The 26,211-nt window shown below is 36.9% G+C and overlaps 3 protein-coding genes across 3 annotated transcripts; all 3 read right to left on the bottom strand.

Moving 5' to 3' along the window:
- Positions 1-10,758: 10,758 nt before the first annotated feature.
- Positions 10,759-15,134, bottom strand: LOC140167289 (uncharacterized). The gene is made up of 4 exons (XM_072190620.1): positions 14,997-15,134; positions 13,734-13,991; positions 12,065-12,214; positions 10,759-11,454 (listed from the first exon to the last, which is right to left on the bottom strand). The coding sequence occupies exons 1-4, from the start codon at positions 15,034-15,036 to the stop codon at positions 11,267-11,269; spliced, it is 636 nt and encodes a 211-aa protein (XP_072046721.1). The 5' UTR covers positions 15,037-15,134; the 3' UTR covers positions 10,759-11,266.
- Positions 15,135-18,494: 3,360 nt separating this feature from the next.
- On the bottom strand, positions 18,495-23,699 carry LOC140167288 (hyalin-like). The gene is made up of 6 exons (XM_072190619.1): positions 23,591-23,699; positions 22,271-22,384; positions 21,889-22,131; positions 21,025-21,273; positions 20,397-20,537; positions 18,495-19,836 (listed from the first exon to the last, which is right to left on the bottom strand). The coding sequence occupies exons 3-6, from the start codon at positions 21,977-21,979 to the stop codon at positions 19,649-19,651; spliced, it is 669 nt and encodes a 222-aa protein (XP_072046720.1). The 5' UTR covers positions 21,980-22,131; positions 22,271-22,384; positions 23,591-23,699; the 3' UTR covers positions 18,495-19,648.
- Positions 18,560-18,940, bottom strand: LOC140167669 (uncharacterized). Its single transcript, XM_072190968.1, has one exon. It carries the CDS (start codon positions 18,938-18,940, stop codon positions 18,560-18,562), a length of 381 nt encoding a protein of 126 aa, XP_072047069.1.
- Positions 23,700-26,211: the final 2,512 nt, after the last annotated feature.

Genomic DNA, 26,211 nt, shown 5'->3' with positions numbered 1-26,211 from the left:
TCAAAGATACTAATCTTACTGGTGCTAGTGATCAGCCTTTCTTTGACATCTATGGTTCAATGCATCGGTACCGCGTAAACGTTGTAGTGCAGGGCGATATAGTCAAAATTGTATTCATGGCAGTTAATCTGATTAACTACGTCACTTAGAAGGCGAATTATTGTGCTGCGCTGTTGTTGTTGTTGTTGCACATGTTGTAAAGCGGTAGAAATAGAAGTAAACTAAGAAACAAAATTAGTAACAATTATTCGCTGTCGAAGTAACGTATTAATCGGATTAACTACCGTAGTAATAGATGAATACAATTTTTGAATAGATCGCCCTGCACTACAGCGTTCACGTGGTACCTATGCATTGAACCATAGATGTCAACGAAATGCTGATCACTCGCACCTGTAAGATTAGTATCATTGGAAAGAGTGGTGTTGTATTCAATCTATGATTGCAAACATACACAGGTGATGAATGCAATCTGGTTGTAGAGCAGGGCGATATATTCAGAAATTGTATTCTTCTATTGCTATGGTAGTTAATCCGATTATGACGTTACTTCGACGGCGAAGTGCTATGGTAGTTAATCCGATTAATACGTCATTTCGACAGCGAATTACAGCACGTTATTAAAAGCATTGCTTTCAAACGTCTTCAGAATTCTTGTATTTCTCCTTTACGAGCTCGGTCACCCACATTTGCACAGTATTTTTATGGGACCCCATGCACATCAGGCACGCCCAATTGCGTTCTGAACACGAGAAATGTCCTTATGATATCAAAAGACCGAAATATTTAGGTCTTTTATGAAACTTCATGTATATCTTCAATAAGATCGGTCGGCTTTTCATCCCAGCTACATACACTTTTAAGTATATCATTAGATTTATAAAGTTTACTTCGAAGATGCTTGAATGCAATTTTTAATAATTTGCAATAAAATTTGTATTATATCGCGAATTTCACAAAATCAAAATTATTTGATATCAGACGGACATTCCTCGTATTTAGAGTGCAATTAGGTGTGTCTGATGTGCTCTCAAGTCCCACAAAAATACTGTGCAAAGTTGGGTGACCGAGCCCTTAATGAGGCTAGTAAGCTTAATCAATTTTATATTGTTTTCGCTATTTCAGGTTTATAATACCACTTCGATTCCAGTACTTACGCTTCCCTTCGAATTAATGTTATAGAGGGCCATACTGCGGGCTGTGTGTATTGTAATGTACAAAAAGTAGCCTGGGTTCGGAACAGTAACCTCAGATCGAGCACTATCTATGGCCTTGTTATACATGTTGTAGGCAGCCTGTATGCCAATCATGGGTTTGTATTTGAAATATGGATTAGGGTGCATTGTTCTTCTATCGTTCATAACCCTATCTTGTTCTAATTACATTCCAGATGGTAATTCTGCTTTTGAATCTGTTTGGGACAGGAAAAAAATCTTTCAATATTTTGATATGCCCGTTAACATAAAGACTGTCAATAATCATTGTTTCAAACATATCTTTGTATATTATTATAACACTCTTTATCGACTAACAGCAGAAGCCGACAAAACACCGTGTACTATACAAATAGACACGGTACATGATTCGCGGTTTTCGTTTGATATTCTAGACGAGTATCTTAGTACGAATAGATCTACTTTTGCCGTTGAGCAAATTGCGAATAACAAGTCTAAAATTGTGTCGTTGTTGGGTAATGAGTGTAATGCTACTTTAGTAGGGAGCTCTCTGATATTTCATTTGATGATGGGATATGTTGAATTTGATCTAGAAGCGCACGCATTTTGGGATAATGAGACAGAGATTTGTAGTGTTAAAGATTATGCCGAAATTAAATGGTACCAACTTAGATGGGTATTGTTATACCATGTTGCAATTACGGATCCTACGAAGCCGTACCCCCTTCATTTGTCTGTATATGAGTATACCACAGTCTGCCCGGACAAGTGTTTTTGTACATTGAGTCATAAAGAGTGGATAACAAAATGCTCGGAGAAAACATCTCATTTCTTTCTTGGTTGTGACCCAAACATTGCGGGATTGTCTTTTATGAAAAATGGTCTAAACGCTATTGAACTGGATGCATTCTGGTGTTTTCCGGAATTACGTAAGTTACTGATGAGACAAAACAATCTCGAATTATTACCAAAGCAATTATTCAGCTCCCTTGAAAAATTGATCTATTTAGATATGAGTAGAAATAAAATAATATCATTGCCTGATGGAATTTTCCAATACCAGAGAAAATTGAAGTATCTGGTTTTAAGCCACAATAACCTAACGTCAATCACACCTCTGGTATTGTTTCCCCTTAAACAAGTTCTTATGTATCTTGATTTGGGGCGTAATCAAATTAACATGATATCTGATACTGCTATGTATTTAGTGAACCTTACGGATTTAGTCTTAAATAGAAATGAATTAATATCATTACCCATAGATTCGTTTCGAGCTATGTCGTCTCTGAGATACTTGCATATCAAACACAATAACATAGCGGATATACCAGATGATATATTTGCCTCATGTGATTATCTTGAGGTATTAATAATCGCTCATAATTTTATTTCGGACACTAAGCTTTATAATATCTTTACCAATTCGAGTTTTAACTTGTTTGTACTTGATATGAGTTCTATCAATCTAATTGGGTTACAGTCTACAATGTTTAGTACCCAAACCAGATTGGTACATCTTTTTTGAACAAGAACTTGTTTTCAACATTGCCGAGTGATGTCTTTACAGGCCTTGTAAATTTAAAACTCTTAGATTTGTCGAGAAACAAGATAAGTACTTTACCGCAGACGATATTTAATCCGATTTTGAATCTCCAATTACTAACACTTAACGACAACAAACTGACTACAATAAAGGCAGGGTTATTTAACAGTATTAGCAAACTATCGACTCTCTATTTGGATCGTAATCAAATAACAAATTTACCGGATGGTGTGTTCGACAATCTGTCAAGTTTAATTGCTCTTGACTTGCATCAGAACAATTTAACAAACTTGAATGCTGTGTTCGGCTTAATGTTTCATCTTAAGTACCTATTCTTAGGGGCAAACGGATTAGTTGGTGTTCCACCGGGTGCGTTTATCGGTCCCATAGAATTGTTTACTCTTGCATTGGATTTTAATGACATCAATAATTTGCCATATGATGCTTTCAAGAACATTTCGTCTCATTCACTTTCTCTAACCTCAAATCGATTAGTTATATTACCATTAGGCATTTTCAGCAACCTTACGGAATTGAGATATTTATATTTGGATAACAATCAGATAAGGGAATTACAATACGGGCTATTTCATGGTCTTGATAATCTATTGCAACTTAATCTACGAAACAATTTCATTGCCACGTTACCATCCGGTATATTTAGTAACCTTACACAATTGGAAATGTTAGATATCGGGAAGAATAAAATCGAATATCTACCAGATGACATTTTCAATGGCTTCAGGATCTTTGAGTTGAAACTCGATCTGAATTATTTGACGCAGTTACCTTTGCTGAATATAGAGACTTTGTACGTTTTTACTGTGCAAGGAAACCTATTAACGTCACTTGGTGTGGGAACCTTTAACTCGACCTTTAATTTACAGGTTCTAATTTTGTCTTATAATTATATACAAACTTTATCCGTAAATGTGTTTAGATCCTTAACACAGCTGCAATTTCTTCGTTTGGAGCATAATCAAATTGCATCTGTACATGATGAGGTTTTCAACAGCCTTGTTAACTTAGTTTTTATTAGAATCGAATACAACCAAATGACGGTTTGTCCAAATATGTCGTCATTAACAAATCTTTGGGGTTTCATAGCTTTTAATAACAAATTTGTCGAAATAAGACCGAATTCCATACCGCACTCGGTGACGCAGGTTTCAATGGGTGGTAATCGTTTACATCACCAGTTACCATATAACATATTCTACCAGATAACAAACTTGACTTATCTAAGTTTATTTGAAAATAGAATTTCTGTGCTGCATCAAGATTTGTTTGCCAATATGTTCGAACTGCGGGAATTGTTTTTGTCCTTGAATATGTTGGTCGAACTACCAATTGGGATATTTAATTCCCTATCTAAGCTAACAGATCTTCTTCTAGACTACAATTTTGTGTCTGCCCTAGATGTCACAACGTTTCAAAACTTGACTCAATTAAGAGTCTTAGATTTGTCAAATAACAATATTACCATGTTACCGCCAGAATTATTCATATCAAATGTTGCGTTGCATCAGGTTCGTTTAGGCTTCAATAATTTGACGACATTACCACATGGAGTTTTTGACACCAACGTTAGGCTTAGTGCGATAACATTGGGTGGGAATAACTTGTTAGAACTACCCAATGACTTATTGGATTCATGTCTAAGACTAAGGAGTCTAATTCTATCGATTAATGATCTATTGTACCTTAAGGAAAATGTGTTTAACGCGACTTCTCAACTACGGATACTAAGCATTGGATACAACCAGCTTGGTAATTTGCCATCGGATATCTTCAAACCATTGGCGTCCCTAGAAGTCTTATCATTGTCCAGCAATATGCTGATTCAAATACCTTCGCTCACATTGTGCGTAAATCTGATAGTTTTGCAACTTGATAATAACCAGCTAACGGAGTCAAGTTTTAAAAGTGTGAAGAATATGACAAAATTACGGTATTTGGTTTTGCATCGTAACGATATCAAACTGATACCTAATCATACATTCGATGATATTGAAAATTTGGAATATCTATTTCTTAACTCAAACAATATAAGTCGTATTGAATCCTTCGCATTCAAAAACTTACACCGGCTTACTGATCTGAATTTATCTGATAATAATATTGCTTATGTTGAACATGAGACTTTTAATGGCTTAAATAATTTAGTTACGATGGAATTAAAACATAATAAGCTTAGTAAAGTCGGTATGGAGGTATTTGGACATTTTCCGTCATTGAATCTTCTGATATTATCTGAAAATCTTATAGAAACTGTAAATTTTAGTGGCACAACAGAAATTGAAGAATCTACGCATAAGAAGCCGATCACATGCGATTTAAGACAAAATCCTCTTCAATCTTTAACATTACAGTCATTTACAAATTTGACAAATATTCAGTTTCTGGTAGATAAATTTGCAGCATGTTGTTTTATCGACGGTAATGCCACTTGCCTACCAACGACCGCGTCACGCCCTGCATTCTTAACATGTAAGCGTATGTTACCGTATAGGATACTGCAACTTACAATGTGGATTGTTGGTTTAGCTGCTGTTGCCTTCAATCTTTCTGTCGTCTGCTGTCGAATATCTAAAGGCATGGGAAATAAAGTACAAAATGTACTAATTTATAATCTTGCTTTGTCAGATATGTCAATGGGAATAAATATGCTAATTTTGACATCTGTTGATGTGTATTATGGAAAGCTTCCTTACGATGATTTGCCGGCCATTCACAAGGTCAATTTAACGTCATATCCAACTCAAGAATATAGCCTTGTTTCCGAAAGTTACATAAATGAAATTCCCTACAAAATTGCAGAAGTAACCGGTCATAGAGTAACAAGTTACTTAGCAATTATCATCTACATCGGCTTAAACTTGTGCTGTTTTGCTACCATACCTGTATTCTACATCAGAATTTTCCAAATCGCCCGAGCTTCTTCACAATCGGTTCAGAGTATGCAGAAAACGCTAGAACTGCGAATGGCCTTTAAAATGGCAGCCGTAATTTTGACAGATTTCATGTGCTGGGTACCATTAGCCTTGGTATGTTTGTTCGTGCAATGTGGTTTATTCACTGTTGGACCAGAAATGTATGCGTGGACGGTAGGTTTAATATTACCTATCAATTCAGCGATTAATCCGTTTTTGTATACTCTTGCCACTGCTATTGAGGATCGTCTTGAAAAGATCGAGAAGAGTTCCACAATTTCCCAGTTGCTGAACTGAAGTCATATGGAAAGGTTTCTATACAAAAACCTTCGATACACATGAACACACATTTTCGTCCAAGAGCTCTCAAACAAGCAGTGAATTGTCTCCGCACAGTCTTTGATTACATTATACTACGGTTGAGTGCATAGCAATGTAAGAGCTGTGGAGCTTCTAGCTGAGAAATGGGCCTCTTTGATTGGTTTTTGTCGAAACCTCAAGTGTCCCCTTCATCCAATCAGAATTTTTTTATATCAAACGAAAAACACTCTTCGTCACTAAGTCAACAGATGTTATAACAAGGCGAATGTGGAAAATCTATTGAAAACTACCTATCCAAGCACATTTTTTGACCAAAATGTAGGTTTTAAAAGTCAAAACCTCAAGTGTTGCTTAAATATTTTTCAAATATTATGTCATTAAATGAAAAGGCACACTTATATTATCCATATACTAGCGTCACTAGAATGAGCAATGGCCGATTCTCTTTAAATTGCAAATCTTGTGCAAAAAGTTACTTTTTTCGCCTGTTTTGTCATACGGTTGTAAATTCAATGAACTATGACTTTGCTAAAGAGCGCTTACAAATTGATATGTTATTCACATTTTTGAAACCATCATTCCACGTAATCTGAGCAAGATATGATATCGTTGGTTTTAAAATTAATGTTATCAATCATGTTGTATTTTGACACCCACACACACACACCCACCCCCACAGACTTCAAGGTCTACTGAGGAGGAAGTGCAACAATTTAATTTTTCATATTTTTACTTGATGAAACTACACAACCTGCGTTATATTGTGCATCACCGTCACACCTACGTAGCCCTCTTTGCAAACTTCATGTTGTACATGTTTGTAACTATCATAATCATATCTCACATAACCTCATAATTATAAACACAATTTTTACATCAAGATCGTTTGAAGACATTGCCTCATTTCAAATATATAGTTTTAGTTTTGGTTTTGGTTTTGGTCACGTGGTTTCCTATTGTCCTGCCTAACCACTTGAATCATAAGATATCGAACTCATTGTTTCTACCTTTTGTTTAAAACCGAACATTTGTGTCAGTCAGTTTCGGTTTTGGTTTCAGTTTCTTATAAGTGGTGTGGATCGTAAAATTATTTGATTTGAAGTTACTTACTCTAAGTATACAAAAGAAATGTTTAAATTTCGCAGTGCAATATTCACGAGCAGAGAAGTCGAACAAAGCAGTCTACATTTGAAAGCATTGATTTAGTTTGAAAGCATTGACTTGAGACTACGAATTAGCCTAAGCTGATTTCACTGTGAAAATATATAGACCATCGAAATATTTCCACAGACATTACAATAGCCACTTGACAGATTATGACTTCATTGATATCAACACTATTATACACAGCTCTATTTATGTGCATGTCGCATGACGGAAGATCAATATCATAGGAAGCTGGTTTAAACTAACTTTTATTCAATTTACAGTTAGCAGCCTGCACAACCGATTCTTTTGTTTGGCAAGGCTCACTCAGTCATTTAATGAGGCAATACAAACGATCGAATTTGGTGTTGAAATGAGCTAAATTTTTAGTTACACCTTTTCGATGTAAAATTAATTTTCTCGGCCAAATGAAAAGCAATCATTTTCATTTTTTCAGTAAATGTCAGGAAAAATTGTAGTGCTTGATACTGTATTTTTTTTTTTCAAATTCTAGTGTTAAACTTAGGCGTGAAATTTAGTCATTTAGTGTAAGATTTTCGATTTTGATAGGCTTAAACTCTGTCCGCGAGCCTTTTTGGGATCAACCTTTTAGCTTTTCAAAGTAAGATAGTTCGCTAATGAAGGATTTTTCCCAACTTTCTAACGCACATCACCGTGAGCGTTATATCATAGTTTTGTCAGAATTTGCGTTTTCATTTCACTATTTTAACTGCCGGCTGACCATTTTTCAAAATCAACGAGTGAAATCTAAGGCTAATACTAGCATTGTGGATCGATATCCCTGGGTTTAATAGGAATACCGGCATGGCTACAGTGTTGCTAGAACTTCAATATAGCAAAGAAATTCCCAGGCCTATAGCGCTCCTACTGATCATGTTTAACCAGAACACTCAATTGGGGATTTGGGCTACCAAATCGCTGGTCGGGCAATTTGCTTTCAATGGAAAATTGACCTGGATAAACAACAAAGGAAATATCGACTATTTCTGTTGGTTGCTCTCGAGATAAAAGTACTGAGTTAGACATTTTCGGAGTAGGAAGGGAAAAGGGTAAAATAAAAACGGAAATTCTAACAAAACTATAATATATAGACCCACACGATGTGCTTTACAGAGGTGGGAAATATCTTTCTTTAGCAAACTATATTAGTTTGAGAGGCTAAAAATGAATTCCGTAAAAAGCTCGCGTGCGAACTGAAGGCCTATAAAAATCAAAAATATCACACTAAAAGACACAATTTGATGCTTAATTTTAACACCAGGATTTGTAAAAAATGTATATCCAAGCACCAAGTTTTTAACTGACATTACTGAAGAAAAAAAATATTGCTTTATATTTGACCGAGAAAATTAATTTCATAGCAAAAGGTGTATCTCTGAATTGTGCTGATTTTAACATGTATCGATCGACTTTCAGCGCGACTAAGCATTTCTAAAGAATCGGTTGTCCAGGCTGCTAACTGTTTATTTATTGGAGAATAGAGAGAGAGAGAGAGATAGAAGAGATCGCCAGGGAAAGAGGGTATGTGTGTGTGTGAGGGGGGAGGGGTAAGGGTAAGGGAGAAGGAGAAACAGAGGGGAGAGAGCATTGGAAGTGGGAAGGGAAGGAGGGGGAGAGGGGAGCTCAAGAGTGGGGTGGAATAATAGGGAAGAGTCGATATCGAGTGTGGGGAGGGGGAGGAGGAGGTTATATATAGGTGGCGGAGGGAACATAGGTAAGAGGTATGGGTTGTGCTTTCCGGGGAATAATCTAATTCATAATCAAATCATCTACATCATCATGCATCGTATATATTTCAGACAAATAAACAAAACACCCCCACCCCTCAATATATGCACATGATTTCTACATGTAGGCCTAGGTCTCGTATATATCCAACGATCTCGGAACTCGGTGTAATTTTATGGTGTCATGGAAGTGTGCCATCTACGGCAAAAGTCGCCCGCGTTGATAGATATCGATAATGAAAATGTGAGCACAATAGGCTATTATATACGTATGGTTATAGGCCATTATACTTTTGATTATATATACCCTCTTGTGTCCTCCCAGCACAATAGTGTTATGATTGCATACCACTTCATCTCCACATTTTAATCCCTTGATTTTTGGTTTCTGAACAATAGAGAAACCAAAACTATATATTTGAAATGAGGGATTGCCACGTGGACATTTTGACCACCGTTAGGCTTAGTGCGATAACATTGGGTGGGAATTACTTGTTAGAACTACCCGATGACTTATTGGTTTCCCCGGAGGAGTCTAATTCTATCGATTCAAGATATATCGTATATTCTACCTCAATCGCGTCACCGTCATGCACGCCCTCTTTGCAAATTCACTATCATATTCATATCTCACATAACTGTTAAAAATCTCAGAATCATAAACAAAATAATTACAACAAGAAACCTGTTGAAGTGTTTATTAAAATACGTTTTCTTGGTATAGGTCTTTTAAACATAATCGCCTCCTTACATCCACTTGAGCAATTTTGAGATAACATCAAAAAAAATTATCAAAAAAGACCTGATAAATGGGGGTTTGCAGCAAAATTGGCGGGATGCTTGGGTAGGAACAGCATCCCGTCAAAATTTCTTTTGTTGAAAAACCCCTTATATCAGTGACTTTTTGATGATTTTTTGATATATTCTCAAAATTGCTCAAGTGGATGTAAGGGGTTTGTAACAAAGCTCTTCATATTTAGAGTAGAATTTATAAAGTAATAAGTGTATAATCATAAATTACTATCATTAAGTGACTATATTATATACGGTCACATTCATGAACTCGATATACGAGTACTATTCGCCGTCGAAGTGACGTCATAATCGGATTAACTACCATAGCAATAGATGAATACAATTTTTGAATAGACCGCCCTGCACTACAAGCAGATTGCATTAATCACCTGTGTATGTCAGCAAACATAGATTGAATACAATACCGCTCTTTTCAAAGATACTAATTTTACAGGTGATCAGCATTTCTTTGACATCTATGGTTTAATGCATCGGTACCGCGTGAACATTGTAGTGCAGGGCGATTTAGTCAAAAATGTATTAATCTATTGATATGGTAGTTAATTCGATTAATTACGTCACGTTAGGGCGAATTATCTTTGCACTGTATAAAAGTAATCGGATTAAAATTAAATAAAATAACAATACATTCGTGTTCACACGGTCGGATATAAGTGAGTTATTACCGGTAATAAGCGACTTATAGCCGGTAATAGTGACTTATTACCGGTAATAAGTGACTTAAGTCCGACCGTGTGAGCACGACTTACGTTACAAATAATTCCAATGCGTCTTGACAGTTTACTTCCAAAGAATTCTTTTCCTGTCCCTGAGATGACCATGACGATCATGTTTACCAGTTTGTCATATGACCAGGAGCAGTATGACCATGATGACCCAAATAGGGTTCAGTCCTCTTGACGTAAGATATTCATGAGGGTACATGAGACACACTACAGTCTATGGTCACACTAGAGTAAAGACTTCATTCCGAACTTTAAAACTGTATAATCAATCAATATAATATTTCTTGGCTAGGCTAATTCCGTGCAGTTGTGCACGAATGATACCTCAGATAGGAATCAGTTACATCATAATGACTTTGTTCAGTCCCGCTCCAGCTTTCCAGAATGTGACCTTCGTTTGAGGCAATTAGTCGTCAAATGTGGACAGTTGGTAACATGTGTCATGCTGGAACCATTTTTGAGCTAAACGTTGGTAAATTAAATGCCATTGTTTGTGAAAACTATAACCCGCCGTATTCGTGTTGATTGACGTGTTCTATCGTCGTATTATTGTGTCTATTTGATAGAGACTAACTTTATTTTTAAAATCTAAAAAAAGGTAATGCATTTTAGTGTAATAGTGTGCAAATGAATAATGATAAACAATAATTGAAGACCTGAGCGCAAGTGGACTTACGGTCTTCTTGCGCTCAGGTTTTGAATTGCTGTACCTTTCTGTGGCGGGGTATGTGTATGTTGGGGTGTGGTGATGTACGCAAGCTTTTGTGTATGTTTGGGGTGCAGAAACTCAGTAATATTTATCAATTAAACACTACTATGACTTTGGTGCTGGAGTTCCGCAACTTTACATCAAATGTCTTCAACACGGCCCAGAACAAGTGAGTCCAGTACAACATCTATAATCTCTGTACAGCTGGTAGCCGCAATGGTCATTGGTTTGCCCACACCATGAGCGTGTTGAGCAACATGCTGCAGGACATTTGGCTTCTTGACCATTGGCAGAGTGATAAGAAGGTCCACAATGTTTATCGGCACGACACCAGTCTCCTGAAAAGTTATAATAAAGGTTCTTCGATAAAGATTGCTTCTCGTTTACGAGTATACCCACCTCTCTCCACCCAACCCCCCTACGAAATCAGTTCAAATCTCTATAGACCACTTGACATAAAAATAACAATTATTATATGGAAATGTATAACGCGCAAGTATCCGTCAGAGCCGCGCACTGCGCAACAACAAGAATTGTTACGTCATTGCCCGGCAGTATGCGCTCGAATAATGGCAATTTCCATTTTTCTTTGCCCTGCAGTGTGCGTACGCATCGTAGTTTGCTCAGGGCATGTGCATTTTAAATCGCCCACCACGTTTCATATAGTACAAGAAAGCCATTGAGCAGTGTAGTGGTTCGTTCAAGCGTATCGATAGACCAGTCCCTCGCCTTTTTTGATAAACAATGATGTCAAGCGATCTATAAGTAGATGAATAATCACTAGTAAAAGGAGAACAACATAATCCATGTTACTATCATTTTCTTTGAAAACGAGTGTTGTTTCTAATTTGTACATGTACCGTTATGAAGCAAATTATGATCATTCTTATAAATTCCAACGATTACAGCAATAAATTGGCTTCTTCATATTTTGTGGGGAATACTCACGTAGAATACACGATGATGATTCACTATCTTTACTAACTGATCCGGGACACGAACCAGGGCCATGCTTTTCACAGGTTCTGGTTCTTGTTCGAGTTCCCCAGCCACACCCTGCGTTACAGTTGCTCCACGAACCCCATGTGCCCCAAATCACTATTGAAAGAGAACATTTTAACAAGTGTTTAAGGCCCAGGTCTCATAAACCTGAGGTCGTGGGTTCCATTCCGGGAGTCACTTTTTTTTATTTGTCTCCTTTATTATTTGCGACGGCGAACCTGGTGGAAATTGTGTTCAATATATTAATTTCCGTACTGTTTTTCCTGTAACATTGACAATATTACAACATTTATATCCTATTATAATGACTCTTCATTTTAACCATTTTAGACATTTTCTTTAAGGTGGTACTACACCTCTTGATAAATTTGTGACTATTGAAATAAAAAAAAAAAATAATAACACACAGATAATTAAAAGTTATGTATATTATAGGGGCGAGTAATCCAGTTACTACACTGGAATTTCAGTGACTCAAGACAAGCAGTACGTTATTTATGATAAGAAAAGAGGTACCGCTAGAATGTACCTCATTTCTTAAACCACTTGTCTTGAATCACTGAAATTTCAGTGAAGTAATTGGATTCCTTGCCCCTAATATACCTACATGTATATAACTTTTGTTACCAGTGAGCAGTTACTTTTTGAGAAAAATGCAAAATTAGTCACAAAATTTCAAATTTCAATTTTGAGTTATGGCGGAAAAGGTCAACTGTCGAAATTTGGATTGCACAGGGGGACAAAAATTGAAAAATGCTCTCATTTTGATACAAATGGTTTCATATTGCTCCGCTTGCAGAAATATTTTAAAAAGAATAGTTTGCCATATCTCAGGTGGATTGTTACCTTGGTAACATGACAAAGATGATCGAATTCCATTGAGCCCTGTTGACCTTGACCTATTTTGTGACGTTACCTATGTAAAAAATCCAAGAAATGCAACTTTTCTCAAGGGAACGATTTGAGACCAGTTTGATTAAAATTGGAGCATATTTCCATTGTAAACGACTGTGGACCCCAAAATTTTACATTTTTTTAAAATAAGAATTTCTTCGGAAATACATTAATTTGGAACATGAAATTTCAGGAAGATAATAAGAATAATATGACATATTTATATGATATCTCATCGCTTACAATAAGGTAAATCGGGGGTGCGGTCGATCGGGTCACGGGCCGTTAAAAGATGGATATGCCCAACGCTACTTCCACAAACAGCAGGTGTAAAGTTACATTTTTTTATGTCAAGACATATCAATGCATTAACAGCTGTTATCATTACGATAAAGCTGACGGGTTGTCGCCTAGATAGCTATTAACCTCCTTGGTGAGCACTAATTGCGGGTTAGTGCAGTGGTCTTCTCACCACTGTGGCCCGGGTTCAATTCCCCGCGGTGCCACATGTGAGTTTGGTTGCCGATCCATGCTCGTCCTCGCAGGTTTTTCTCCGGGTGCTCCGGTTTTCCTCCTGCTTCTAAAATCGGACCTCTTCCCATATCCCTGTCCCGTCATATCTGGAGGCATCCCTTGAATTTAGTAGCCTCTGAGCACTATTGGGTTTAGCCTGGCTTCGGCCGAATGATATAAATAAAAATAAAAAATTGAATAAACTTACCACATAACCCAGTTCTTTCCAATAACTCATCCAGTCTTTCAACCGTCCAATTATCTCTGAAGACTAGAGGACCGGGATCATTGGTATACCAAAAACTGTCAGGGTTGTCATTTCTACAGTCACTTAAAATATCAGGCGCTACCACACCTTGACAATAACAGCGTTCTTTGCGTGAAAGAGACCATTGCAATTCACCGGTTTGGTTGTGTCTTTTTATCAGAAAACATACGTGACCTTTTGATGAGTTTATGGGAAACACTGCGATAATAAAAAAAATTCAGTTCAAAGTCGATTTAGAAGCTATAATGGTAAAGGATTTCGACTACAACCTTAAATTTTTACGCCATTTTAGGGTAAATGGTTTTGACCTCAACCTTAAATTTTTAGGTCTAGGGGGGAGGAACAACTGTGTATCTTCAATACGGATGATCAAAAGGTTCATATAATGGACGGTTTTACCTCCCAGCTATTTACACTTTAAGTACATATCTTTAGATTTCTAAAGTTTATTTCGAGGACTGTAAAATATCAAAGTTTAAAGAAATAGAAATTTTGATAATTTGCCATTTTTCAAAAAACTTCAAACTTATTTGATGTCAGAAGGACACAATGCAATGTCCCACAAAAATACCGTTCAAACGTTGGTATCCGATCCCTTAATGATTTCCTGTCGCTAAAAATAAACTATTGGAGAAAAGTATTTTGAAAATATAAGTGTACTTACGTATTTTATTGATTTGCTGGATGATATAAAATCATGAAATAGACTTTGGCTGTGTTGACACCATGGAATGTATATTTCGAGGGTTGACAAACAGAAGGCCTTAACTCACTTTTGGGCATTTTGAGATTTTGGTACCAAAATAATCTGTAATACCCACAGATTCTTAAAATCATAAAGCCTTAACTCAATCAACTTCCTATTGCATCTATAGCACAATAATACTTGGTCACATTTCAATGCAAAATATTATTTTTACTCATTTTTCTCAAAAAGGCACTTTTTGAGTTAAGGCCTTCTGTTTGTCAACCCTCGATTTATTCACATTCCCAAGAGATGGTAGTCCCACTAAAGCATTTCACCGTGTCGTCTGACGATTGCCTTTTTGGCTTGAAACTGAGACTAACAACTACCTATCCAGGAAGGTATTTTCTCTGGATATTTACGTTTATCAGTTTTAAGCACATAACGGGTGTTATTTATAATTTCTGCATGAGACTAACTGAACGAAGAAAAAGTTTTTTAATAAGATACAAACTTACCAATGATGATTGTTAGAATTAAAGAAACGTTTAAGTCCATTATAACTTTCAATTCTATTTTTCAATTTCCACACAGTGCGAGCGTCATAAAAAGAGCCGAAAATACGACTCCCAATTTTATCCTTTATTTAAGTACGACGTTGCAGTGCTTGTTTAATGTTGAAAACTAGATATATGTTACTTTTTCATAATGACTAGCAATTTTCATAATTTTGGCGGTTGCTATGGTTTTAAGATATGGAACGATGCGATTTAATTTATTAAAAACAGTAGATAATTAAGAATCCGAGTTACGTTTTTGTTATTTTAGCCATTAGGAATATTGATGCCACCTGGTGTCATTTTATATACATTGATCTCTTGAACATTCATGCCAAAAAAAAAAGAAAAGAATCACGATTGTCAATGTCCTCCATTCCACCTTTGTCGATGCCCAGTATATATATCATAATTATTATAGATTTATATTCGGTTAATCAGTCTTATTGGGAGAAATAATTCAAAATTAATGTTGACAATTTGTGATGAAAATTCTAATTCTCTTCTTATGGCAACACTCTATTTTCTATATAGTACATATTAAACTTTGTTTAGAACCTAATCCCTAAATTTACAGCAGAATATCTACCAATTCTTAACATCTAACCCACCTAAAACACATGTTACTGGTTTCGCGATAAGTTGTTTTTGACCAAGTACATTAGAACTTCCATAAGTAAAGTATACAAGCATAAAGTGTAGAAGTTCTTCAACAGATTAACTAAATAAGTTCATCAGGATTGTCCGGGCAGGATTGTCAATAGATATAATTTGTAAAATTTCATGTAAACAAATCCAATTGAGTATTTGGTAAAATGATGTTAAGGGACGGGGTATGAACGTTTGGACAGTATTTATTGTGGGACATTAGAGCACATCAGACATATCGAATTGCATTCTGAATACGAAGAATGTCCTTCTGATATCAAATAATTTTGATTTTTTGAAATTCGCAATGTAATACACATTTTATGGCAAATCATTAAAATTGATATTTTTGATATTTAACAGTACTCGAAGTAAACTTTATAAATCTGATGATTTTCAACTTTCCTGTTTATACTTAAAGTGTATGTAGGTGGGATGAAAAGCCGACGATCAATTGAAAATTTTGACCTTTCGTATTGAAGATATGGATTTTTTTCCCAAAACACCAAAACAAATTAGGTCTTTTTGGGAAAAAAATCCATATCTTCAATATGAAAAGTCAAAATGTTCAATTGATCGTCGGCTTTACCTCCCAGCTACATACACTTTATATTAAGAATATATCATTAGATTTATTAAATTTACTTCGAGGACTGTTATATAACAAAAATATGAAAAATATCAAATTTTAATAATTTGTCATAAAATTTGTATTATATCGTGAATTTCAAAAAATGAAAATTATTTGATATCAGAAAGACATTCTTCGTATTCAGAATGCATTTCGATATATCTGATGTGCTCTCATGTCCCACAATAAATACTGTCGAAACGCTAAAACGCTCATTCCAGATCCCTTAAATATATACCTAAAATGACGTTTCGTGCTACATCACATCACTTTCTCAAATCAACCTTTCAGTTCACTACTGAACTCGCTCCCATTAAGTGAAGACACAGCTTATTTTGCTCTGAGTTTGCTGTCTTGTTTACTACTTAGTTCAATTTGAACTTGCCTTCAATTTTTGACTTGAATTTGTTTTTAAACTACAGTATATAGTTCTTGTTGTTTGTTCTATATTTTGTTGTCTGTCCCTGAAGAAGAGCAGTTTATCTGCTCGAAACGTCGGTTGTGGGTTTTTTTCTGTTTGGTGTTGTTTGACTGCTATGTGCACAGTGATTTTCGTCACTTCCAGTGTACTGTTTTCCTGACACTTTTGTGGCAATTTTTGGCCATCGAACTTTGCCTGTTTTTGTACCTACATTGGTTGTTTGGTTTATCGTATCTGCTTATATGCAGTGATTTTCATCACTCGTTCTAGTGCACTTTTGTATTCCCATTGATCATTGTTGTTTTTGCAGGTTCAGCACTTCTGTGGGCCTTGGATCTACATGGGCCTTGGAATTACATCATGTTCAGTCCAGCTCCAGCTTTCTAGAAAGTGACCTTCGGCTGAGGCAATTAGTCGTCCAATGTTAACAGTCGGTATCATGTGTCATGCTAGAACCACATTTAAGCTAAACGTTGGTAAAATCCCGGCGGGTTCAGTTTGTATTTAAAGGTAGGACGTATGACCGTTCCAGGATTTAAAAATGACCCTTATTTCACGAGGAATCGAGGACATTTGCAGCAATTTTACCCCCTATTTTGCGCGAAATCAAGGAAAATTTGCCCCAAATACCTCCCCTATTTTTATCATTTTGAGGACGCATTTTCATTTCCCCCCCTTTATCACGAGGAATCAAGGACATTTTTTCGAAATAAATACCCCTATTTTTAACATTTAAGGACGCTTTTGAATTTTTACCCCTATTTCACGAGGAAATGAGGACAATAACAAAAACTGTAACGGTAAAACACAGACGAAAGTCCTAGAAATATACCCTATTTTTCATTTCAAGGACAATTTTGCTCCAAAACACCCCTAATTTGGACAATCGCGAACAATTTTGTCCTCGAAAATTCCGCGGACATTTCTTGAAAAGTACCCCTAATTGGAACCATCATGCGTACACATTGTCAGTGAAGACTGAACCCACCAGGGGTAAAATATGGACTGCTTTATAGCGCCGGAAGTGGGTAAGTGCAAATTGCTGCCCCCTGTGAACATTTGGGAATTTACATACAGTGTATTGTACTCATCTAACGCATGGCAGCTATTTCGCCTTACCCATTTCTGGCACTAAGCAGTGACAGAAGTGGATAAGTACAAATAGCTGCCCTGTGAACATTTGGCAATCCTCCTCATTATGTTGTACTCATTATTTTTACACATTGCAGTTAAACATAACAGCTATTTCACTTACCCACTTCTTGCACTAAGTAGTCACAGAAGTAGATAAGTGCAAATTGCTGCCCTGTTTCCATTTAGTAATTTCCCCACAGTATATCTACTCGTTTAACACATGGCAGCTATTCCACATACCCACTTCTGGCACTAAGCTGTCACCACAGAAGTAGGTAAGTGCAAAAAGCTGCCCTGTGAACAATTTGCAATGTCCCCCATAGTATATTGTAAACAGTTAACACATGACAGCTACACATGGCAGCTTTTAAACTGTGGCACTAAGTAGTCCCAGAAGTGGGTAAGCGCAAATAGCTGCCCTCTGAACACTTTGCAATGTCCCCCATAGTATACTGTACTCATTTAACACACGGCAGCTACACATGGCAGCCCTAAAGAATATTCTTTAGTTCCAAAAGGAAATTGTTTAGATTTTTCACAATACTATCAAGTATACATAAATATACAAAAAAGATATACAAGTTTTTCACTATTCTTGTGTGCAGACTACTGTATAACCCACCTTGTTTATTAACGAACTCTATCGTCTATCTGATAGAGACAAACTTTATTTCTAAAATCTAAAAAAAATTAATGCATTTTTAATGTCCTTAACCTATGCCGTTCACTCCAACTGGGGAATGGTGGCATCCGCATCACAGTGTCCCGCGAAACTGTTCTGTCTTCCGCTGTACGGTTGGCATTTACTATGGAGTTTATGTTGGCTCTTTTGCAGTCAGCATGGTCAGCTAGTAGGCAGTCTCTCCACCTCTTTGGTGGTCTAACTCTAGGTCTGACTCCCTGGATGTGACATTCAAAGGCCATCTTGGGAAGGCGTGAGGGAGGCATTCTCTGGATGTGGCCAAAATAATACATTCTCTTCCATGTTATTCTGTCCAAGATGGAAAACTCAACTCCCAGGGTTTTGCGGAGGGTGGCGTTTCGGATCCTGTGTCTCCGTGTTACTCCCATTATCTTCCTAAGGCACATCATCTCGAAAGTGAGCAGTCGATTTTTATCCTCTCTTTTCAATATCCAGGGTTCTGCTCCGTAGAGTAATATTGATAAAACAAAGACGTTGTAAAGCTCAATTTTTAATGTAATAGTGTGCAACTGAATTATGATAAACACTAATGACATTGAAATCCGCCATTTTGTTTCTGACGGTTAGAATCAGAGTTCAATCATCTAGATATAATGAAAGACTGAGATAAAAAGACTAAATCGCGTCTGACGAAGGGCAAAAGCGCGCCGTCATTGGTTGCTGACCTGCGCAGTACGACATTTTCTGTATTTTTTTTTTCTAGTATTTTTGTCACTGTCTTTCATTATAGCAGAACATTAATAGTTATTACATGCTTATAAGGTTTGTTTTTATTATTAGTGTATGAGTGTATAGCGATCCAAGCGCAGTGCATCAAAAATGCTTATAACCACACCTAATAACGTTTCGAGTGATGGTCTAGAAGAGATCAGGCGCTGATCCAAATATTCTTTCTCAAATCATATACAATATCTGCACGTTTCTGTGTCAGGGTGGTACGGGGTGGGGGTGTGGGTGATGTACGCAAGCTTTCCTGTATGTGCTTAGTGTTTAACCTTGCAGAAACTCAGTAATGATCAAATAAACACTTCTATGACTTTGGTGTCGACGTTCCGTCAACTTTACATCAAATTTCTTCAACACGGTCCAGGACAAGTGAGTCCAGTACAACATCTATAATCTCTGTGCAGCTGAAAGCTGCAATGTGTACTGGTTTGCCCACACCATGCGACAGTTGAACAACACATGGCAATACATCTACCTTCTTGACCATTTACAGATGGATAAGAAGGTCCGCAACGTCCATCTGCTCGACACCAATCTCCTGAAAAGAAATAATAAATGTTCATCATTATTTTGTTTTAATTGCAAAGTGTATTAAAGTGCCTTTCGCTCTCGACTATTCGCCAATCGTACGGTCATCTCAGAACGAGGTTCTACTCGCAAAGTGTGTGCAGTGTGTGCGTACGCCTGTCAAACGCATGATTTAATTACCGCTTATGCGTTGAAAAAAGCGCGAGAAACAAAAATGCACATTTTTGCGCATGCATTTGCAGAAAGAAACCTCGTTTTGGTCGTTGGCGGATCCGTTCAAAGGGCGAATGTATATTTTTTATAATCTACAATCCTACAAATGCATCTAAATTATTTAGCGTTTATATATAGTTCGTATGATATCGTTATTTCGAATTACTGTATGAGAAGGTGAATAATCACTAGTAAAAGGTGAACATAATCCACATTACTGTACTATTCATTTCTTCGAAAACGAATTTTATTTCTAGGGTGTAAACATGCTTAACGTCATGAAGTGAACTAGGATATTCTCAACACTTCCAACGATTAGAGCAACACCTTTGTTCATATTTTTGTGGGGATACTCACGTAGAATACATGATGTAGATTCACTAGCTGATCCAGGACATGAACCAGTGCCCTGCATCTCACACGTTCTTGTTCTTGTTTGAGTTCCCCAGCCACATTCTGTGTTACAGTCACTCCACGAACCCCATGTGCCCCAAAATGCTACAGAATAGAAATATTAACAAGTGGTTACGGCACAGGTCTCGTAAACCTGAGGTCCAGGGTTCGATTCCCGGGCGGGATTACTTTTTATATTTCAATCACAATAATACATTGTTCTCTTAGACATGTTAGAACCAGATGTCTTGAGTACAGACGTTACAGCTCCACGTCTTCCAACATGGTAACAGAGTCACCAGGCCATCACGTTGACTTGGACAATGTTAAAATCTTGGACAGGGAGCCTGACACTTTGACATGTTTGAGAGCTAGAGAGGAATTACGGAGGCCATCTAACAGGGCACGTACCAACTATTGAAGTATCTCTGAAAAAGAAAGGGGGCACTATAAGTTACCTAAGGTTCATGACTCGAACATCATGTTACACGACACCAGATGTCCAGCTGTCATGGCTGTAGTAACAACAGCTTACAATTTCGGAGGTAAAAATTTGTATTGAGGTCAAGAGATTTTCTATTGATCATCTTACGTTGTATGACTGTTATTCCAAAATCAGCAGTAGCGATATTGTCAGCACTATCGGTCGCCGTATACGTCACTGTTGTTGTGCCAACTGCAAACAATGTTCCAGAATTGTGAGAAGATACCAGGGTAGTTGGAAGTCCAGAATTATCTATTACGTAGGGCTCCGTCCAGGTAACAGACGCCGTTGGTGCCCCGTCTAAAGTGTATGCAGTGATATCACTTGGTATATTATGAATAATTGGACTCTCATTATCTGTAAAAAATAAATGAAAGTTGTATATAATGCCTGAGGAACGAACAAATGATTACATGTAATGTATAATCAACTATGGTATAGCTTCAAACCTCATCCGCTTGTCGATCACCGGCTAGCCAGCAAAAGCCAGCGGAACACGTCCCTAAATAAGCAACCGAGACTGCCAGAGCAAACTGTTATGGCGCTATTTTCTTTCTATTTTTCACTTAGGCTATTTAAATATATCGCTGCGCGGTTTTTCTATCATCAATCACGCTCGCCTCCGACCTTGTGTAGTCGATAGCCAGTTATTGAAGGAGACGGACCGCAAGCGTACTCAATCCGTAATCTATATTATGTTGTGATACTTTGTTGATTTGATGATGCGGAATTAAAGATTATTGTGAAGGTATATTTTGTTATCCGTCTATTTCTGTTCGAGTATTCAGCGAGTCTTTCCCCGTGAAACTTTGAGATCCATTGGCCATGTATATGGATGATTTCTAAAACCAAATAACTGGCTAGTGGATTTCGTATAAGTTTAGCTCCATATCAAAACTGAACAAACAACATAATCATGCCGATATCTAAAGCATTAAGATTATGCATACTAAATGTCACACATTGGTGTACCTTTCACAGTCACGCTAAATATCTCCTCCACAAAATTTCCCGCCGAGTCCATTGACGTGTATTTTACAATGGTAAGACCCAACGGAAACATCGATCCAGAGTTATGAGTAGAGGTCAGTGTTTGAGATAGTGAGTTGTCTGACGCAGTTGGCTCCGTCCACCAAACTGTAGCACCGGACGCACCAGTGTCTGTGCTTTGTGTAATGTTTGCTGGTATGTTGAAAATTGCTGGATTTTCCGTATCTAATCAGAAAATGAAAATTATATTAAAGCCCAGAAGTAATATTATGGAAATAACAATGTTCTGTGTCATGTACACAAGGTTTTGTGTGTGTGATAAGGTACAGAAAATAACATCTACTGAGAAACCTAAACAATATACCGATTTCACAGACGACGCCTTGAAATCCTCTTGCGCATGTGCAGACGTAACCATCAATTTTATCGTAACATGTCCCTCCGTTCTGACAAGGGGTAGAAGCACACTCATCAATATCTGTATTTGGTAGAAAAGTAGTACAACTGGAATGAATCAATGCCTTGATATCGGCGGTTAAGTAACATAATCTTTAAAAAAAATCGCAAAATGGCAAATAAACACCAAAGAATATTTACATTTATTTGTAGTTGATGAATTTTGAACATTGTCATGAAATTTTAATGCTGCTGTCACTCAATAGTCATGATTGTTTTCTTTGTTGGACACTTGGAATTTACTGCAGGGTGTCTCTGAAAGAGCATTTTGAGTATTTTCATGCCATAAAGAAACATGCATGTATTGAGTAATAAAGCAACTACCACGCACTTTTACCCTTTTTTAATGTATTGTACTACACTACAAGTAGGCTGTACTCATCACTTGTCATGTCTGCGTATGTGTGCAATCATAGAATTGATACAATACCGCTCTTTCGACCTAATCGTTCATGTGCGAAACAATCGTATATGGATTCTGCATAATGTGAAATTTCCATAGAATTGCGAACCAGGCCTTTATGCCTATTCATAAATTGGGCAAATTTTTGCCCGGAAAGATGCTTTTCAGAGGCAATGACACTCAATTTTAGCGTTCCCACACACAATCAACCACATTTCCTTGGGTCACCCGCCTTTATTGATAGGGCCGGATTTACCATTGGACCAGATGGGCCCGGGCTCAGAGCCCCAACATTTGTATGTTCCTTTTTAGCCTGAAAACACAATGTTTTGGACCAAAATATGGCACTGGCCCTTTTTATAGTAAAATTCACCTTCATTTTGGGCTAAAATAGTCTGAAATTGACATTTTTCTCACGCAAATGTCCTGGTAAAATCAAAACAAAATATGCTCGTCGCCCTCTAAATTCCGCTGCCATGTCGATTTTATATGGCGCCAAACTAGCTTAGTTCGTTTGGATTGCGATCCAAGACGCTCACTATCGTGAGCGCATCGGAGCACGTAGCACTTGCGCCGCGTCATGGAAGCGGTAAACACTGCACGCCTATGATACTGGCGTCACATAAATGGATGGATGGCCCCAGCTATGGCCGTCAATGAGGTGTAGGAATGTGGCTCGTCGGATTCGTCTATAGTAGGCCCCTATTTGTATAAACCCAAAACTTGGCCACTTGCGTGCACATGCCTTCCCAAATTTGGCCTGGCACAGGGCCCCAAAAAGATAACCCCGGCCCTGTTTATTGAGTATTAATTATATAAACTTACCACAAAAGCCAGTTCTTTCTAATAACTCATCCAGTTTTTTAACCGTCCAATTATCTCTGAAGACTAGAGGAACGGAATCATTGGTATACCACAAGCTGTCAAGAGTCTCATTCACTGGGTTCTCATTCCTACAGTCACTTAAAATAACAGGCGCTACCACGCGCTGACAATAACAGCGTTCTTTGCGTGGAAGAGACCATTGAGATTCACCTGCGTGGTTGGGTCTTTTTATCAGCAAACATACGTGGCCTTTTGATGAGCTTATGTATAAAACTGCGATAAAATATACAAGAAATTTCTGTTCAAAGTTGAAACTAAAAGGTATAAGGCTTGCAACTATTGAACTATTATACAAATATTGAATGTTTATGAATACAATGGTAAGAATATTTTCATGAGGTAAAATATGGACTGTTCCATTCAATGAGGCTTTGCCGAGTTGAATGGAAAGCCTCGCTGAATGGAACTGTTCAAATTTCACCGAATGAAAATACTCTTTCCATTGAACGAATAAAAACATTAAATTATTTGTTTTATATAACTCATATAAAAATTCTTTTTCTTCCACTTAATTTTGTAAATCACCAGGAAAACAGAATAAGTTAAATAAATATTACAAACTGTATTTAATTTAAAAGCGATATCAACACCTATAATTGGCGAGTCGAGGTGATCACCGTGCCCGCTATACGCTCCCGTCTGTAGCGTTGCTATGGTAGCCTCGCGTGAGTGCAATGGAAAATGGACTATTGCACGGGCGCGGAGTGCAATAGTCTCAAATCTATCAAGCCAAGTAGTAACCGCTTTATCGATCTCTATCGGTCAGCATGAGCTGTGGCACAAATAATAAATCACATTCCCTTGTGTAACGACTGAATTGCCGGCATGTGAGTATGTAAATTAATTACGTACATGCAGTATTCATTTTGTAATTTCCAGCGTTTGATATAACCAGAAATGTAAAAGAGTGAACTAAAAGACGGAGTATTTATTCACTCCAAAAGGAGTGAAAATTACTCAAAAAGAGTGCAATTTTCACTCCCGAAAGAGTGCATTTCACTCCAAAAGAGTGACTTTTTCACTTTTCTAAGGAGCCATTTAAAGGATCATTCAAAAAAGAGTTATCCCTCTCGTGGCTTCCTAAAGTATCACTCTTTTAGAGTGAAATTCACTCTTCAAAAGAGTGAAATTCTAAAAGGAGTGAATTTCATAGCTCCAAAAGTGCAAAATCATTCCAAAAGAATTAAATGACCACTCTCTAATTAAGGAGTCATGAGAGAGACAGCTCTTTTTGGAGTGGTCCTTTGAAGAGTGCAGATGTCATTCTTTTGGAACGATTTTTTTTACTCTTTGGAGTTAAATTAACTCTTTTAGAGTGAAAGTGTTACTCTTTTGGAGTGATTTTTACTAGTTTTTGATCACATAAATATTCACTCTTTTGGTTCACTCGTCAACCCATTTTAAACTGATATCTTCTTCTTGCTCCCTTCTTCTATATCTTATTTAAATGCTTTTTCAATACCAAATCCAGCTTTTATCAAACGGCAAAACAACAAATCGTAGTACTACCATACAAAGAGTACACACTATCAATTATTTATAATGTGGTTAATGAAAATACGAATTTTAAAATCAGTTAAGAGCCTTGTCCTTTAAAAAAAAAGAAGCACTGGAATCGTAGAATTATTTATTATTAATTAAAGGTTAGTGCGACTGCTTTGAAGTTATGACTGCATTATTTATGCACTCTTGTTTCATTAATAGTTAATCAATCACAAAGCATTACTTGCGTTTAGCGTTGTCTTAGGAGTACGCGCCTTTTCTGACTGACAAAATCGAGTTCACAAATATGCCTACAATGCTTTAAAATAATCAAGGTAAATAAATGTCCTTGACTACTCTGGAGATTTCATAAATACATTATACAATATAAGAATATAACGTGGAATCCTCTTGATTTTTAAGAGCCTAAATATGTACAGACTGTGACATTATACAATAATGCATTTTCTTCTCTCTCAAAAAACAATTTATAAACTCATGGCAATAAGAATTACACAAAAAGAATACAGCGTGGAATCTTCCTGATTTAAGGTGGTACTACCCCTTGATAAATTTGTGACTATTTTTGCATTTTTCTCAAAAAATAACAACACACTGGTAACAAAGGTTATGTATATTATAGGGGCAAGGGGAATCCAGTTGCTACACTGAAATTGCTACACTCTGACTCAAGACAAGCGGTACGTTATTCATGATAAGAGGTATCGCTAGAATGTACCTCATTTCTTAACATATATATAATGAACCACTTGTCTTGAATCATTGAAATTTCAGTGAAGTAATTGGATTCCTTGCCTCTATAATATACATAACTTTTAGTTATTTTTTGAGAAAAATGCTAAATTAGTCAGAAATCAGGGGGTGTAGTACCACCTTAGGAGCCTAAATACATGTATACATAAATACACACGCAACATTAAATTAATACATCTTGGTTACTTGTGAGAAGCGTACCGAGCTGGGAAAGGGGGACAAGTATGAGAGAAATTCAGACCTGATTTAGACTTAAAACTAACCATATTTTGGGCCTTTCAGTATCAAAATTGCGCAAGCATCCT

This window comes from Amphiura filiformis, chromosome 13 (genome assembly GCF_039555335.1).
Source record: "Amphiura filiformis chromosome 13, Afil_fr2py, whole genome shotgun sequence".
NCBI lineage: Eukaryota > Metazoa > Echinodermata > Ophiuroidea > Amphilepidida > Amphiuridae > Amphiura > Amphiura filiformis.
Note: the sequence above shows the minus strand (reverse complement) of the source record. Positions and strands in the feature narration are given on the sequence as shown.